Source organism: Callithrix jacchus, chromosome 10 (genome assembly GCF_049354715.1).
Source record: "Callithrix jacchus isolate 240 chromosome 10, calJac240_pri, whole genome shotgun sequence".
NCBI classification, from domain to species: Eukaryota; Metazoa; Chordata; class Mammalia; order Primates; family Cebidae; genus Callithrix; species Callithrix jacchus.
The window spans coordinates 95,670,993-95,688,903 of NC_133511.1; the positions used below are offsets into that span (position 1 = coordinate 95,670,993).

A 17,911-nucleotide genomic window follows, 5' to 3' on the forward strand; every position below is an offset into this window, starting at 1 on the left:
TACTAACAAGCTTGGGCCTTAGTGGAGCTTATTTGCTTGTTCCACATTTTTCACCAGTTTTTTTCCCCTCCATCCCGACCTTAAGATAATTAAAAGGCCAAGAATCCTCAATCTACGAAACTTTCAGTTCTCCAGGATTCTAGATGAAAAAACGATACTGTTTCTGTCCCAAGAAAATTTACAAGCAACTTCCTGGAGCCTACATTTTACTCGAAGTAATAGCTATTTTTATAGTTTCCAATGAAAGATGCATTTTGGAATGTATTTCGCTTGAATGAAAGAAATAAAATGTGAGACCTTAAACAAAGGGTCCGTTCTTCAGATCCTTTTAATTCACTCACTCTCCTTCACGGGCAGGGGTATTCGGGTGCAAAAGTTTACTATCACGCACAGGTGTAGAGATTTACAAATACAATCCAATTTAGTGGGAACTGTGTCTTGTAAGAGACGGCCCCCAAGGACCTCCCAAATCCCCAACCTATAGGAGGACTGCAAAAAACAGCATCTGAAGCAACTCTTGCCTCGCCTTGAGTCATATTACCAGTTCACGCTGCCCCGCCCCTTCCGCCCCCGGAGGCCGCCAGTCTCGGGTTCGCTCTAGGCTTCTCCTGGCCATCTCTCTGTGGTGGCGCTGAGCCTCTCTAGCCCGGTCTTGCCGTCCTTTCAGTGGTAGCGCGGGGAAAGGCTGGCAAGCCGGCTGGCGAGCGAGGCTTGTACCGACGCAGATCCTGCCCCGCCGGGCGGAGGAGAGCTCAAGCTAAGGTGGAAGGAGAGTGGGGGAGGCCCTGGGAAGGAGCGGGAGAGTTGAGATGGGCCCCTGGGTGGCGACGGAGCCCGGCGGAGTCACTGGGGACCCGGGGGAGAGGTGAAAGAGGAGGCCCGCACGCGCAGGGGGATTTCCGGGTGCTGGCCGGGACCGCTCACCCCCACTCTACCCCTATCCCGCGACGCCTTGGGTCAAAGCCCAGCACAGATTCTGCCGCCTCTGACCTCTCCGAGGGTTGTCGCCTGTCGGGCAGGGCCAGGACCTTCAAAGCTACGATTTTGAGTTGAACTACTTAGAGTGATTGTGGCCTTGAACCCCGTAGACGGCCTGTATCTCTGCTGTTTCTGTTTTTAATTTGTCAAATCCGAATCCTGTCAACCCTGGCCGTTTGAGGCCAGAGGCTGATGTTTATTTTTCCATCCTGGTACCATGAACTTAGTAGATGCCCATGGGACCGATCTGCTGGTTTTAGTCATTTGTAAATAGCCGTGGACAAAGGAGGAAATGTATGTGGCTTCTTACGGGGTTGGGGTGGGAGTCACAGCAGGATTTGGGCACTGTGTCAGGCATGATAACAACAGCTGTAGGCTTCAGTTTCTTTATCTGTAAATGAGAATGACAGTACTTAACCTCAGGGTGGCTTTGAAGGTTCCCGAGATGGTGTCTGCCCTAAGCACTGTACCCGGCATGTCCTAACTACCAAATCTTTCAACCAAATCTTTTCAATGATGCTATGGACTATATTTTTGTTTTAAATTGTCTTCACCTTTTTTTTTTTTTTTTTTTTTTGAGACGGAGTCTCGCCCTGTCGCAACCTCGGCCGCTGGGTCCAAGCGATTCTCCTGCCTCAGCCTCCCGAGTAGCTGGGACTACAGGTGCGCACCACCATGCCCAGCTAATTTTTGTATTTTCAGTAGAGAAGGGGTTTCACATGTTGGCCAGGATGGTCTGGATCTCTTGACACTCGTGATCCATCCTCTTCGGCCTTCCTAAGTGCTGAGATTATAGGCATGAGCCACTGCGCCAGCCAAATTGTCTTTACCTTTATTATTGGGCCAAGATCTTGAGGATTGAGACTCTCCTCTTCTCCTTTGCGCCCTTTGATTAATGCCAATTCTCATGTTATACAGGTAGTCAGTATTTCAAGATGACAGGCACAAAAAGTTCAGTTGCAAGATGTGTGACTGGTATATGTGTCCATAACTAAAGCTAATTTGGAGGGTAGGAGTAGCTATAAATTATATTTTTATTAAATAAGAGATCGTCTGGGAAGACACCTTATAAGTCGTAAGACCCTATGCCAAAAAAAGCCTTTAATTTTTTTTCATAAAACATTTCATGAAAACTTTTTTTTTCCATGTTTTTCATAAAAGAGACATCAGTTGACCCAAAAACGAAGTAATTTTTTTGTTTGGTTAAATTCCCTCTAAATGTAACTTTTCCCGCTAGTAAGGAGACTGGTAAACTAAAAAACTATGTGAAGGGAAATTGACATTTTGGAACAGGTATTGCCACATCTCTCCTACAAATTTAGGGAGAAAAAGTGAGTTCCCTGATTAATCCTTAATTCCCTCTGCTGTTGTTTTGCTAGTGACTGTTCTGCTGTTTTGTTAGTGGTGGTGAGGGTGTTCTGCTTTAACACCTCAAAACCCCTGTGATAATGTCCTGGACCTTGCCTATTGGGAAGTCTTACAAGCATCATGGCCACGTATGAGTTTTCTCACCTTCCTCAATTAACCTAACCTACCTTCCTTACCGTTTGGTAATGGGTAGCAGGAGATAATTCTTAAGAACTCATTAAAACTACAGATGTTATAAAGTAAAGCTGGATAATTCCCTGAGCTGGCAGCATTCAAATTGTATGAGGAACAAATACTTTTGTTTGCTACCTAAGGTAGTAGAACAGGTCTAATCAATCTATTCTGCATTTATTTCATTCTCTTTTGACTCTTTGGTAGTGCTACAAAAATATTAAATGTTAATCCTATAATCACAAAACATCCTATATTTAAGCACTGAAGTGATGTCAATCCTAAGACAGAAGAAAGTCTGAATTTTCTCCTGTACAGAATTTTTAAAATACAATGCCAAATAAGACATCTAGATTTAGGAGAGACTATTCAAAAGGGTTATTGCAGGAGGAGAAAAGGGACTTTTGTAATGGGTAGAACCAAAAGGTTTGCAAGAGTCTCCAAGGAATGAACTTGCTAGAAAGAACTGGTGTGAGGAAGTAGGATATAAGGGTGGCTTGATCTAATAGTGGATCTGAGAAATTTATTCCCTGGCTCTGGCTGAGAGTTGGCCAAACTTCAGGGACCTGGGGGAGGGAGAGAAACTAAAGTTCGATTAACGAGTATTTTGTTCCATTTGATCTGTAGGGCCAAGCAGCTCAGCATGTTATTCATAAATTCATAATTGAAGCAAAAAATGGGAATTTGGAGGGCCTTTCTCTTGCCTGGTCATAGGTAAACAAGGAGGGATCCTTGAGTCTTACCTAACTCAAGGGTGGGAGGATTTTTTTTAAATTATGTCTAATAAAGAACCAGCACAGGGCTCAAGCAAAATTCAACTTGTCAAAAAGTATCTTTATTATTTGACATTGAAAAGTATTGAACACCTGGATTTTATTTATACCATGGTGAATTTCGAAGACTGGAGTTTTGGTTATTGATTTGCTTGTTATAAGAAGCTGGATGCTTTTTCTTCTCCCATGAAGAGTACTAGGTATTATACTGACCAAAATGATTGACTGGAGCAAATAAATCTTTTCTTGTGTTAAAAGATTATTAACATAGGAACTGGTAACATGCTATAACCAGTTTAACTGACAATAAAAGGTAGACATGCTTATAGAGTAGGAATATTGAAATAAATGTGCAAGTGAAGGCAAATATTGGCTGCTTCCACGGTGAGATGGAAGTCCATTGAACCTTCACCAGATAGAATTTACAAGAATACAGACAAGTATTTTGCATTGCTGTTGGTTATCTATAGTTGACAGTTGTAAAATTGCTCCAATATGCTGAAAGAGTCAGACTTCCATATAATCAGAATGTGAAAACCTGAAAGGCTGTGCTCTCAACAGTGCAGTTTTCTATTGAAGCACGCTTTTCTGTGTCCTTAGTGCATCAAGTTTAAATCTCCTCTCCCCCAATAATCTTCCCAAGGTTAGACTTCCTGTAGGGCAGATACATATCTGTGTTTTTCTTATTCTTTTTTGATATCTTCTATAAAACAGAGAAGTAATTCATTGCCTATAAAATATAGAAGATATCAAAACATTTCAAATTTAAATTTTTTAATTGAATTATTTGAAGCAGTACCTGACAAACTGTAATGTGCTTACAAATCACCTGGGGATCTTTTTTTGAAATGCAGATCCTGATTCTTTGGGTCTGGGGCTGTTACTGAGATTCTGCATTTCTCCTGAGGTCTCAGCTGATGGCCAGTGCTGATTCAGGGGTAGTAAATAGTAACGCATTTCTGTCTGTGTTAATTAAGGAAGGGGCCAGATAAATCATCCTTATGGAAGAACTTAACACTATACTGTAGGTAAAAGGAACAACATGAAGTTGCTGGACTGTCATTTGAAGAAAATAAAATATAAATTGTAGGCCACATTGCGAGAACACAGACCAAAATGAGCAAAAACTGTTGCTAGGAAACAGACCCAAAGAGCTCTACAGCAGAACTTTAGCTTATAGGAGGGAGACAGAAAGAGGTAGAAATGAGGATATGGAGGAATATAACAGAGGAGGAACAACCAGACGGTGTAATTTTTAGAAGGCAGACAGTGACTACTTATGATCAGTGTCTGAAATTTAGTGTGCCTTGAGCTGGCTGGACTTGGACTCTTCCACAGTACGTGAACGAACTGCCTAATCGTAGATCAGAAAGCTAATCTGTTGAAGACTGAGTACAGAACTACCTTGAGTTAGGTGTGAGCATTTTTACTCAAGCAAGTGGGATTAGTTTGCTGCTGAGTTTTAATCTGTAAAATTTCGTTTTTATCACAGTTGACAATGTCTTCTATCAGATAGGATATTTTAATTTTAAAATGAGCTGATCTGGTAAAAAAGTAATTCATTGTCTGAAATTCAAATTTAACAGGACATCCTGCGTCTTTTATTTGCCAAATCTGGTGACCCCATTTTCTACATCTAGTAAGTAGAGATCTTTCTTTGGTGCCAGCTCAATGTCCTGCCTGTTACTAAAAAAAACCTGAACTTCCTGTAAACAAATCACAGGACTCACCTGCTCAGAAAGCTGAAGTGAGAGGATCACTTGAGGCCAGCAGTTTCAGAAATAGGTATTCAACTTCACTGACATAACTTAGAGTCTGTTCCATTCGTTTCCTTTAATCATGATGAACTCTTGTGAATTTTGTAGTAATTTAGTCAGGATTAAAGGAAACTAATGGAACAGAGACTCTCCAATAACTAAGGAAAAGAACTTTTTACCTAAAATTAATAGGGTAAATGAAATTATTCTAAAGGGTCAAAATGTATTATTACTATGGACAGATAAGGTTTCTAAAGTAATTATATTCCTAAATGCTTTTCCTATCAATTATGGCTGAAGTAGCCCAAGTTTTGAATGCTAGGAAATAGCTTTATGATAAAAAAAATTCCATTATAGATCTGTGGCTAAAAATTGGTGATAGTTACCTACAAATGTAAAGAATCTGTGCCATTAACAAGATATTAAGCATTTTCGGTACAGTACTGAGGAAAAGTTGATCTAGTTTCCCTTGTATTGACTATTAAGAAAAATCAGAGCCAGATTATGTCCTTTGTTTGGTAAGATACATTCGCACATAGTTTGTTGTTTTGTAATTTGACCTCTGGTTTGCTTTTTTTCCTCCTTAATTTATCTTAATCCATGTATCTGTTTGAAGAAAAAAAAATTTTATTTATTTTTTTTTTTTGAGGCAAGAGTCCCATTTTGTTGCCCAGGCTGGAGTGCAGTGATGCAATCTCAGGTCACCACAACCTCCGCCTCCTGGGTTCAAGAGATTCTTATGCCGTAGCTTCCCATGTAGCTGTACTACCGCACCTGACTAATATTTTTGTATTTTTAGTAGAGATGGGGTTCCCCTGTATTAGCCAGTGTGGCCTAGAACTCCTGCCCTCAAGGTATCCACCCACATGGGCCTCCCAAAGTGCTGGGATTATAGGCGGGAGCCACAGCTCCTGGCTAGAAAAAATTTTCTAATACTGTGATAGAAGCCATTTTATCTGATTTGACTGGGGCCTATATTAGTTCATTGTAAAATCTGGCTAAAACAGAATAAATGAATGCAAATATACTCTGTTTTTATCAGCTTTAAAGCATTTTTTCAGTTAAAATGTTCCATACCATTTTTTAACACTGGAAAGTGTATTTTATTTTTTAACTTTCTAAATATAGTATTTTGACCTAAAACGCAAACAGACATTTATTCACCATTTTTTGTTACCTGAGGCCAGGGTCTTTTCTTTTTATATAATTTTGCTGATTATTGTTTTTTTCTGAAGAAACTACATCAAAAAGTGTTTAAGATTTCTGTCCAGTTCTTTTTTTTTTTTAATTTGGCTCCAAGCTTAAAAACACTTGTAAAATTGCTGAATCCTAGATTTCACAGTACTGCCACTCAGATTTCAGTGGTTCACATCTTTCCTCAATAGCAGTTTGTTTCCTAATGACTTGCATTGATTGCTCTTTTCTTGACAATTCAAATTAGTTTTGTTTATTTGCTTTGAAAATTATTATTTAGGAAAAATTTCAAATAGGAACTATGGACAGTAGTGAGGCACTTATGTACATGTCACCGAGCCTTATTTTCTGTAAATTTTTTTGGGAAAAAAATGTTTTTTCCCCTAAGAAGTATCACTCATGTATATATGTATTCACATTTCATCTATAAATCTTATATACTATCTTATTTTTCTTAATTTTACCTTTAATGATGATACTATATAACCTTTGCAACTTTTCTCACTTAAGATTATCTTTGAGATTTATTCATGTAATTCATGTAGTTTATTCATTTTAACTGTTGTAACATGCAGGAGTCCCTTGTATGAGTAACAATTTCACATCCTTTACAATTAGGTTGTTTGTCATCTTTCACAATGAATGCTGAAAGTTATAACTTGTGCTCACATTGGAGATATTTTTCTCCAACTGACACCCAAAACTAAAAAGAGCTCAGTCCCAAGGTACGTGCTTCCTCAGTGTTACAAGAAATTGCCAAAAACATTCTAAAACAGTTGCAGCAATTTACATTCCTACCAAAGTTATTATAAGGAGCATGTAAGAGTTTGCCACATCTTAACCAGATATCAGATTTTTAAATTGATTTCAAGCAAATGTTTAAGAAATGATATTTAATTTGCATTTTCCTAGGAACTATGATGGAAAGAGTTTGTGTGCATGTATTGGCTTTTGTTCTCTTTCTCTGTGAATTGCCTAGCTATATTTGTTTAGTTTTCCAGTGGACTGTCATTTTCTAATTGATTTTTAGAAGTGAGGAGTTACTTGAATATTTGCAATAATAATCCTCACAACACCTTTCAAGTGTCATTGTTTTCTCCTTTAGTTATACAGAAGTGTGTAAATTGTGCATATAATCCAATGTATCCATCTTTTTTTTCTTTTTGGTACCTGCTTGCTTGTTTGAAATTCTTCCCTACTCCCATGTCACAAAACATTCTTTATTTTCTCATAAACATGTTTAGTTTTTCTTTTCAGGTTTAATTCTTTAATCCACCTGTAATTGATTTTTGTTTGTGCAGAAGAGATCTAATTCTTTTTCCATATAGTTAACTGGTTAAATTCCCTTCTACATTAATGTGTGATACCAATTGATTAAACAGTACCATGTGTCATATACCTAGCCCTCATCTATTCATGGATCTGTTTGTCTGTACTATACTAATACTGCAGTTTGAATTAGAATAGGTTTATAGTACAGTATCTTACTGTATTTTCCTACAACATTATCTTGGCTTTCTTAGAACTTTATTCTTTCATTTAGACCAGCTTACTAAATTCCAAGAGGGTGGGAGTAGAATATCTCATGGAACTTTTATTGGCATAGCACTGAGTTTATAGATGAATTCCTGGAGAATTGACGTATTTTTTATAGTGAGGCACTCCATGATCTATAGCTGCATTTATTTAGGGTATTGATTTTCGTCTTTCAATTTGATAGTTTTCTCCATGAAGGTCTCGTTGTATATCTTTTGTAAGATTCACATATTTTATAAGATACAGTGTTTTTTTGGTTTCTAGCATCCCTGGTGAATTCTCTTACTAGTTCTAATAGTTTGTTAAACCCGTTGTATTTCTCATGTAGATGTTGATATCATCTTTGAATAATATTTATTTCCTCCTTTTTAATTCTTATATGGTCCTAAATATCTGAATAGCAGGTGTTCTGATGAAGTTCTGGCTTTACAGGGAATGCTTCTGTTTGATTATTCAATGTTTGTAATAGGACTTTGGTAAATACCCTTTTTTTCCCCTTATTTTCTTTTAGACGTGTTGAATTTTATCAAATGTTTTTTCAGTTTCCTAGATAAACTTGCAGTGCAAATTTGATTCTCTTTAATATTTTCTCTAGGGTGATCAGCCCATGACCTAGACCTCTAGACAAAATAAAGCAGGGAAAATTTGCTAGAATCAAGAATGATGGATCCATGCTCAGTTGGAGTCCAGCTTCGTACTACAAATGAGTGCCATAAAACATACTATACTCGTCACACAGGTTTTAAGACTTTGCAAGAATTGTCATCAAATGATATGCTTTTACTTCAACTTAGAACTGGAATGACACTTTCTGGGAACAATACAATTTGCTTTCATCATGTAAAAATTTACATTGACAGATTTGAGGATTTACAGAAGTCATGTTGTGACCCATTTAACATACACAAAAAACTAGCAAAAAAGAATTTGCATGTAATTGACTTAGATGACGCCACTTTTCTGAGTGCAAAATTTGGAAGACAGCTTGTACCTGGTTGGAAGCTTTGTCCAAAATGCACACAGATAATCAACGGAAGTGTGGATGTTGATACTGAAGACCGCCAGAGAAGGAAACCTGAGTCAGATGTATGTATAGCAGTTATTTTTCCTACTATGTGATTTCTACCATGTAAGATTTTGCTTAACTGTAAGGAAGCTATATTTACATTATTACTGTATTTGTTAGCATACAGTGAATTAACAGGAGGGGGAAAGTGGATGATGTTTCTAAATATGATTTACATATACTGAAGGTCGAGACTGGGGGTTAAAGGAAGTAGGCCTGTGAAAGGAATGATAAAATATGCCTAAGACTCTAAGCTACAACTTATAGTACTAAGACTTTAGGAGTAGGTTTGAGAACATTCTGGCCAAGCCAAGATTTAGTTTCTTTTCTCATACCAAAGTATAACTACATGGGACATGGCAACCAGCAAGGGTCTTTGTAACAGGATGAATTCCCCTTTTTGTGAAGGACTTGGAAATCACTCCTTTAAAAGGAACATTGGAGAGGTGACTTAACAGTAATTGTGTTTTATTTCACTCTTTTTCCTTTGACACGATGCCATTCTTGAGTTTTTTAAATGCTTGTGAGTTTTCTTTGCTTCTAGCTCTGAATTCCTACTTGGTATGGTCAAGGCTAATTTTAGGACTCCCTGTGGTTAAAAAAAATACATTTTTACATTGTAAAGTATTAAATATTTTACCTGTATTCCTTATTTACGTGCCTACATGCATATTTAACCATAACAGAACAACTGAATATTTCATAAAGCCATGTTTTGTGTGGGAAAAGTATGTCAAAGAAGTACTTCTGAGAATTTTTACTTGTAATGATTTCATAATTCTTACTTCTGGAATACTTCTCTCAATTTTCTCCTTTTTATGAAACCAAGTTGAAATTTGAAATTATACTGTTTTCCTGTTGTTCTCTTTTCAGTGGCACATCTTAAGGGCCCAATATATCTGCAATTCATACTAGATACTTGCTGGTAGTGTCACTGTAGATGTCTTCACCGTATCTATCCAATGTTCTTATAGAATGTATCAACTGAGGCTCTTTCCTCCCCAAATAACAAACATAAACCCTTAAAATTTCCTTTTGCCAAAGCTTTTAAAAAAGATTATAATATTATTCTAGAACTTGAAATCATATTCTCTGCTCTTAGAAATATATAAAATACAATAATAAGGAAGGACCCAAGATTCTTAGGAAATCTGTTATATGCCAGCGGGATAAACAACCTGTTTCGTGCCTTCTCGCCTGTGTTGGCAGCAGCCATTGCAGTTTTCACAATACCTTCCTCCTCTGCTCCTAATACACCAGAGACTAAAATCAAATAATGGAAATGTTACTAATACATTCACCAGTAAGCTTTGAATATGGTCTAGGGCCATGTAAATTCTCTTGCCCTTGTTTTCTTTTTTGTGTGTTCCAGACTGTCTTCCAGGTTAGGGAATCATCTGTTTTAACATTAAATAAAACATTAATCTATTGTCTGATGTCCAGACTTGAGTTGATCATTTGTTTACCTTTGTTCAGGGAAGAACTGCGAAAGCTTTGAGATCATTACAATTTACAAATCCAGGAAGGCAAACTGAATTTGCTCCAGAACCTGGTAAAAGAGAAAAAAGAAGGCTTACCAAAAATGCAACCGCTGGTTCAGACAGGTAGGCTGTTACTGAAGACATGTTAACTTGCTGCTTCACATCTGTATTGTTCCCCTATTTTTCTCTTAAATTTTGAATTGTCTGGGTTTATATTTTTAATTGGATAATATGGAATTAGTAAAAACCTATGAAGGCCTTTGTTTTTATTCATATAAAATTAAGGTATCCCTGTCAACTCCCAAACTTTGTTTCTAAGAAGGTAGCAATAAACTGAAGAAAGTAATTTTGTCATGAGACTTAAAATAATTACAATTAAGATAATTGACTTATTTGAAAAGCATTGTTATATATGGGCATACCTCATTTTATTGGTACTTCACTTTATTGCTCTCTACAAGGTGCTTTTTTTTTTTTTAACAAATTGAAAGTTTATGGCAACTCTGGTAAGCAAGTCTACTGGTGTCATTTTTCTAACAGCATGTACTCTCTATCTCTGTCACATTTTGATAGTTCTTGCAATGTTTCCAACTGTTTCATTACTATATCTGTTATGGTGATCTTTGGTGTTACTATTATAATTGTTTTGAGTCACTAGGAAGCACACCAATGTAAGGTGGTGAACTTAGTTGATAAATGCTGTGTGTGTTGTTACTGCTCCACCTACTGGCTGTTCCCTGGACTCTCTCCCTCTTCTCTGGTGTCCCTATTTCCTGAGAAACAAATACATTGAAATTAGTCCAACTAATAACCCTGCAGTGACCTCTAAGTGTTCAAGTGAAATGAAGAGTCAAGTGTCTCATTTTTTAAAATAAGCTAGAAGTGATTAAGCTTGGGAGGAAGGCGTGTCAAAAGCTGACACAGGCCAAAAGCAGGGCCTTTTGCACTAAACAGTTAGCAAAGCTGTGAATGCAAAGAAAAAGTTCAGGAAGGAAATTAAAAGTACTGTTCCAGTGAACACAAATGATAAGAAAGCAAGACAGCTTTATTGCTAATATGGAGAAACTTTAAATGGTCTGGATAGATGATCAAACCAGCTATGTATAACACATTCCCTTAAGCAAAAGACTAATCCAAAGCAAGGTTCTAACCCTCTTTAGTTCTCTGAAGGCTGAGAGAAGTGAGGGAGCCTCAGAAGAAAAGTTTGAAGCTAGCAGAGATTCGTTTATGAGGAGGGCAAGGAAAGAAGCCATCTCCATAACATAAAAATGCAAGGTGAAGCAGCAAGTTATCCGGAAGATCTAGCTAAGGTAGTTGATGAAGGTGGCTGGCTATACTACCCAACAGATTTTCAGTGTAGACAAACAGCTGTCTTTTTTTTTTTTTTTTTTTTTTGAGACAGTTTTGCTGTGTTGCCCAGGCTGGAGTGCAGTGGCCCAATCTCAGCTCACTGCAACCTCCGCCTCCTGGGTTCAAGTGATTCTCCTGCCTTAGCCTCCTGAGTGGCTGGGACTACAGGCATGTGCCACCACACCCCGCTAACTTTCTGTCTTTTTAGTAGAGACAGTTTCATCGGTTAGCCACGATGGTCTTCATCTTCTGACTTCATGATCTGCCTGCCTCAGCCTCTCAAAGTGCTGGGATTACAGACCAACAAACAGCCTTCTGATGGAAGAAGATGTTGTCTTTCATAGCTAGACAGTGGAAGTCTATACCTGGCTTCAAGTCTTCAAAGGACAGGCTTACTCTCTTGGTAGGGACTAATGCAGCTGGTGACTTTAAGTTGAAGCCAATTATTTACCTCTTCAGAAATCCTAGAGTCCTAATGATGCTAAATGTACTCTACCTGTGCTGTATAAATGGAACAGCAAAACCTGGATGGCAGTATATCTGTTTACAGCATGGTTCACTGAATATTTTAAGCCCACTTGAGAGACCTCCTGACTGGAAAAAAGGATTCCTTTCAAAATATTGCTACTCATTGAAAATGTTCCTGATCTCTCAAGAGCTCTGCTGGAGATGTCCCAGGAGAGAAATGTTTCATGCCTGGTAACGTGACATTATTCTGCAACTCATGATCAAGAAGGACTTTGACTTTCAAGTCTTGTTATTTAAGATATATATTTTGTGAAGCCAGAGCTGCCATAGACAGTGAGTGATTCTTCCAGTAGATTTGGGCAAAGTAAATTGAACTTGTGGAAAGGATTCACTATCCAAGAGTTTGGAAGAAGTTGATTTCAATCTTTGTGGATGACTTTGAGGGGGTTTAAGATTTCAGTAGAGGAAGTAATTGTGGTGGAAATAGCAAGAGAACTAGAATTAGAAGTGGAGCCTGGAGATGTGACAACGTTTTTGCAATCTTGTGATAAAACTTGAATGGATGAGGGTGATTTCTTGAGGTGGAATCTACTGGTAAGGATGCTGTTAACATGAATGAAATGACAAAGGATTTAGATTACATAAACTTAGTAGATAAAGCAGAAGCAGAATTTGAGAGGATGACTCCAATTTTGAACGTTTTACTGTAGGTAAAATGCTATCCAACACCATCAGATGCTACAGAAAAACCTTTTGTCAAAGAAGAGTCCACTGATGTAGCAAACCTTACTGTAGTCTTATTTTAAGAAATTGCCGCAACTACCCCAGCCTTCAGCAACTACCACCTGATCAGTCAGCTGTCCTCATTGGGGCAAGATCCTCCACCAGCAAAAAATACTACAACTCATTGAAGGCTCAGATGACCGTTACCATTTTTTAGCAATAGAGTATTTTTAAATTAAGGTACATCCTTTTTTGTTTTAGACATAAGGCTGTTACATACTTAATAGACTATAGTGTAAGTTTAACTTTTGTATGCACTGGAAAAGCCAAAAAAAAAAAAATGTGACTCACTTTATTGGTGGTGGTCTGGAACCAAACCCACAATACCTCTGAAGTGTGCCTGTAATTCATATATCTCTGTTCTATGGGTGCCAGCTAAAAGGTAATTACATTTTATGAGAATGCAAGGTTTTTAGTTTTTACATGTCTGAAATAGAAATGCAGTTTGTGTAGTCAGTAGAATGGAGAATTAAATTGTTTATAAATGAGTCTTTTAAAACAAATGTTAGCATAATCATTCAGAATTATTTTAAGTTCAGTCAAAATTTCTGTATATGCCATTTATTCTGTCTATTAAAGTTTACCATAGAGTCATTTAAATATTTTTAGGCCAAATTTACTAGAATCCATTAAAGAAGAAACATTAATTGCAGGTTAAAAATCTGTAGGGGCAGCATACTGTAATACAAATAAAACTATGTTGATAAAACAGTGAAGAGATTGGTGGCTAGTAAAATGAACCACTATTAACCCATCATTCTTTTACATTTGTTTAAAGTAAAGGGAAAATTATACTTATTTTTTAGACAAAGCTCTTGTTCATTCCTTTGCTGAGGTGACGTTTAAAGGGACTTCAGGAGGCACATCAGACTTCTTGGATTTGTCTCAACACTCTAGAGTTACGTCTCTTCTCACATGGAGTTCATTTACTGCTGATGATAGAATAAGCCTTGAGCCTGATAAATGATAGATGATTTTGGCAGGACTTCATCTCAAAATATTTTATCTCCTTTAATTTTTTTATACTGTATTTTCAGTTAAATCAAAAATAACGTATTTATGAGGTATAATTCGTTGTGTTTTATTTTACAGACAGGTGATACCAGCGAAGAGTAAGGTCTATGATAGCCAGGGGCTCCTGATTTTTAGTGGGATGGACCTCTGTGACTGCCTCGATGAAGATTGCTTAGGATGTTTCTACGCTTGTCCTGCCTGTGGTTCTACCAAATGTGGAGCGGAATGCCGCTGTGACCGCAAATGGCTGTATGAGCAAATTGAAATTGAAGGAGGAGAAATAATTCATAATAAACATGCTGGTTAACCTGTGGTATCAAACTATGGGGCCTTTGAAGGTCTTTATTTCTAAAATTCTGTTACTCTAAGATACATTTCAAGCTTGATTGTCAAATGACAGAGATTTTGAAACCACCTCAATGTGCAGTAATTTTTCATCTTCGGTGCTTTAAGATTCACTATTTGATATAAATTAAATAGGCTACTTCTCAGTAGTCAGTGTTAAGCCTGTCTGGATCAGTATACACAAGTAGAGGGTGTAGGCAGTCCTCACTTTGCATGGTTCCCATGGGCACAAATTTCAATGACCTAGATTTAAACACCACCAGTTTCCTTACCAGGAAGGAAAGAAAACTGGTGATGTTTAAATCTAAGTTAAAATTTTAGTTAGCACAGTATAACTATGAGTAATTACATGAGGTACAAACTTCTCTGCTAGTTCTTCAGTCTACAAATCACTATGTAAACAACAGATATGCTTCATGGTCATGATCAGCAACCAGTCATGTTACTTCTTTCAAATTCTTCCAGTGGTTGGTCCCTGCGCATCTGTTACTCGGTTCACTCACAGCAGAGCACGTAGTTATGCTGTCTTTTTGTCATCCACTTGACATTTTATAGAAGGGAACAATTAGCCAACAAAGATCAAAGTGCAGCAAAGCAATGAAAAATAGTAATAACACTGGAAGTGAAATTTGAATCAAACATAAATGGACTTGTAGAAGTCACTGATCATGGGAATGTTGTTCTTGCTGCTATTCATTCATAGGAGCTTAGCGAAGGCAAACTTATCAGTACATGTAGGAAAAGTGGTTGCAGTAAAGATAAATGTGTCCCGGCCAGGTGCAGTGGCTCACACCTATAATCCATGAGCCAAGGATTACAGACAGGCCACGTAATTGGGAGGCTGAGGTGGGCAAATCACAAGGTCAGGAGTTGGAGACCAGCCTGGCCAACATGGTGAAACTCCATCTCTACTAAAAATACAAAAAATTAGCTTGGCATAGTGGCATGTACCTGTAATCCCATCTACTCGGGAGGCTGAGGCAGGAGATTTGCTTGAACCCAGGAGGCAGAGGTTGCAGTGAGCCGAGATTGTGCCACTGCACTCCAGCAACAGGAAAGAAAAATATGTCCCAGAAGAAGGGAAAAATGCATTAAAGAATATTTAATGTGAATACAGAAATATTTCAAAAGCACAAGCAATAAAAGGGGGAAGCTGACCCAAACTTAAAAAGGTGGTATGACAGTTTGCCATGAATAGAAAAGATGCTTACTCAGTACCATACGTTACTTGGCAGAAGAAAAGGCAAGCCCTAGTCAAACTAGTTTCTACAATGGAATAAAACAGTTTAATTCTATTTCTAATGTTTTAAATAACATTGTACTACATAAATAGTTTTAAACTTTTTTGCATTTTTTACAAGTGATCTTAAGAGTTTTTAATATTTTAGCAGAATTTTAAAGGTTATGGAGCAGTCATTTTCCCCATTGATTATTAAGATTGTTTTGCATGGCTATTTTTATGGTCCCACGATACTGTGCAAAGTGAGGACTGCTTGTCCCTGAAACAATGCCTGCTTTGGGGAAAACTGATTTGACAGAACTGACTAGTTGAGTGTTAAACTATTTTGGAAATAATCTACATATCTAAGTGCTGAAATATATTTCTCTTCTCCCTGCTTATTCAAATAAAAACGTTTTAATACTATAAACTTTTCATTGTTTGCACCACGTGCTCCTTGTCAAAATGGTTCTGGGGGACAAAAAAAATCTATAAAGCATGAATATACACACTGTACATAAACAGATAATATACCTGGTATGAAAATTTGGGAGGTGGTTGATTAGGATTATAAAAAGACTCCTTAGGGAGTGATGATGAAAAAGAGAAACACTGGTTAATACAGAGATTAATAAGATTGCATCTTGATGGAAATTGCTTGGATGCTGTTTGGAAGATGGGGAAATGGTATCATCTCTTTGCACTTTTTTAAAGACGGCTGTCATTTTGTCTAAAAGCTTTTTGTCACATTAGGACATTGTCACTGACATAGGTTTTGGGTTTTTTTTTTCCACCCTAAATACAGTCCTTCAGTTTAATCAGTTGTGCTCTTAGCAATTTGAAAGATTTTGTAGCCATTAAAACTCAATTTATACAGCCAGTTTGAATTGACCATTAGAGGGTTTTGTTTGTTTTTTATGTTTTTAAAGTAACTGCTTTTGGTTTGACGGAGTAGCTTGTTCAACTTTAGAATTACATATCATTTTTAAGGTTTGATTGTACATTCACCTATTCACTTGCCGTATCAAAAGTACAGTTAGCTTCCTTGATCTGTGTGATTTGCCTGAGCACTGGCAAAAATACCATTTCAGCTTTATTCACTTAAGTCAGATACTAGATTTCTTTTCTCTAAGGAAATATTTTGTTATTGAGAATATAAACACTCCAGTTTTATCCAAACATAAGGATCATTTAGATCTTCATTGTTTCTACCATCTTTTAGTTTTTCTAAGTATGACATTGCTTAGGCTTTTCATAGGGACAAATTAAAATCTTAGGTTTTTTACTTAAAATAGGAATGTTTGTTACGGAATAAGTGACTTTAAAATTGCCATATTGCAGCATTTCTTAGACCTGTTATTTTTCAAAGACATAGTAATAAGTTTTTCAAAGGAAAATATTCTTGAACAATTTTGCCAATATTTGTTCATACCAATTTAGGGAACCAAACTTTTAATGAGCATACAAAATGTGTACAGAGAAAGATGTATCTGATTTACAGTAAAGCTGTAATAAAGCTGTGTTTTGAAAAAATTAATGCGCCTACTTACTATTTTGTAATATGAAATTACAGAAATAACCAATATAATGAAATCATCTAGAGCCTCTATATTGTGCCTAAATATTCCAGGTGACTAAATTACTTTAAAATTCTATTAATCTAAAAAGCAAAGTTTTATAAACAGTTTCTCTTGTGTGTAGATGCTAGTTGAGAAGTTAGATCACAAATGTTGGTCTCACACAATGTTGATCACAAATATTAAGGTAGAAATGCATGTATATGAATAAAATGTTAGGATTTTTTTTTACAATATGGAAATAGCTATTTACCTTGTAACATACAGGATTCTTCTATTTTTAAAATATTTTGTTTAGTTCTGTATAACAGGCTGTTCTACAACCTGACAGTCTATTCTAAAACTGCTTACCTGGCATGGTTTCAAGGAAATAATTTTTAGCAAGTAAATTTTTAAATACCCATAATGATTTATTAATACGAAAATAATTGTAGTGAGTATTATTATGGTCTTAACTTTTTGGAAGTTAAAGACCCCTGTGAGAAGGTGATGAAAACTATGAACTAACTTCCCAGAAAAATACCTGCATTTATGTACTCACAAATATCCATGTTCAGAATTCCTGAACATGTGTTAGAGTGCCTAGGTGGTATGAAATGTTCTGTAAACCGTTTTATTTTTTCAGTCGAGATTGGCTAAATTATTGATTGGTTTGTTAAATAGTGTTGTGGGTGGCTGTTTTAAAGAAAAACAAAAGCAGAACAGTTGAGTCCTTGAGAAGAGCTATGACTGCCCTGAAACATCAGATCCCACTGGCCTCATATACCCCTTCCACCTCCAAAAGGTGATTACATGTTGAGTCACAGTGTAGAAAACTGATGTCTTATCTGA

General features: G+C 36.9%; 1 protein-coding gene across 6 annotated transcripts; it reads left to right on the plus strand.

Moving 5' to 3' along the window:
- The first annotated feature begins 665 nt into the window (after positions 1–665).
- Positions 666–17,036, plus strand: ARL14EP (ARF like GTPase 14 effector protein). 6 transcript variants are annotated; one of them, XM_035262292.3, is made up of 6 exons: positions 666–1,272; positions 4,877–4,929; positions 6,860–6,966; positions 8,373–8,863; positions 10,320–10,447; positions 14,018–17,036. In XM_035262292.3, exons 4-6 carry the CDS (start codon positions 8,438–8,440, stop codon positions 14,244–14,246), a joined length of 783 nt encoding a protein of 260 aa, XP_035118183.1. In that variant the 5' UTR covers positions 666–1,272; positions 4,877–4,929; positions 6,860–6,966; positions 8,373–8,437; the 3' UTR covers positions 14,247–17,036. The 6 variants fall into 6 exon arrangements, with proteins under 6 accessions (XP_035118183.1, XP_017833462.1, XP_078195406.1 ...); XM_017977973.4 differs by having other exon boundaries at positions 666–762; XM_078339280.1 differs by lacking the exon at positions 4,877–4,929.
- The last annotated feature ends 875 nt before the right edge of the window (positions 17,037–17,911 follow it).

Coding starts and splice junctions, on each gene's coding strand:
- ARL14EP (XM_035262292.3), top strand. CDS start 8,438: ATGATGGATCCATGCTCAGTTGGAGTCCAGCTTCGTACTACAAATGAG. Junction 8,864..10,319: donor GAAGGAAACCTGAGTCAGAT/GTATGTATAGCA, acceptor ACCTTTGTTCAG/GGAAGAACTGCGAAAGCTTT. Junction 10,448..14,017: donor GCAACCGCTGGTTCAGACAG/GTAGGCTGTTAC, acceptor TTTATTTTACAG/ACAGGTGATACCAGCGAAGA.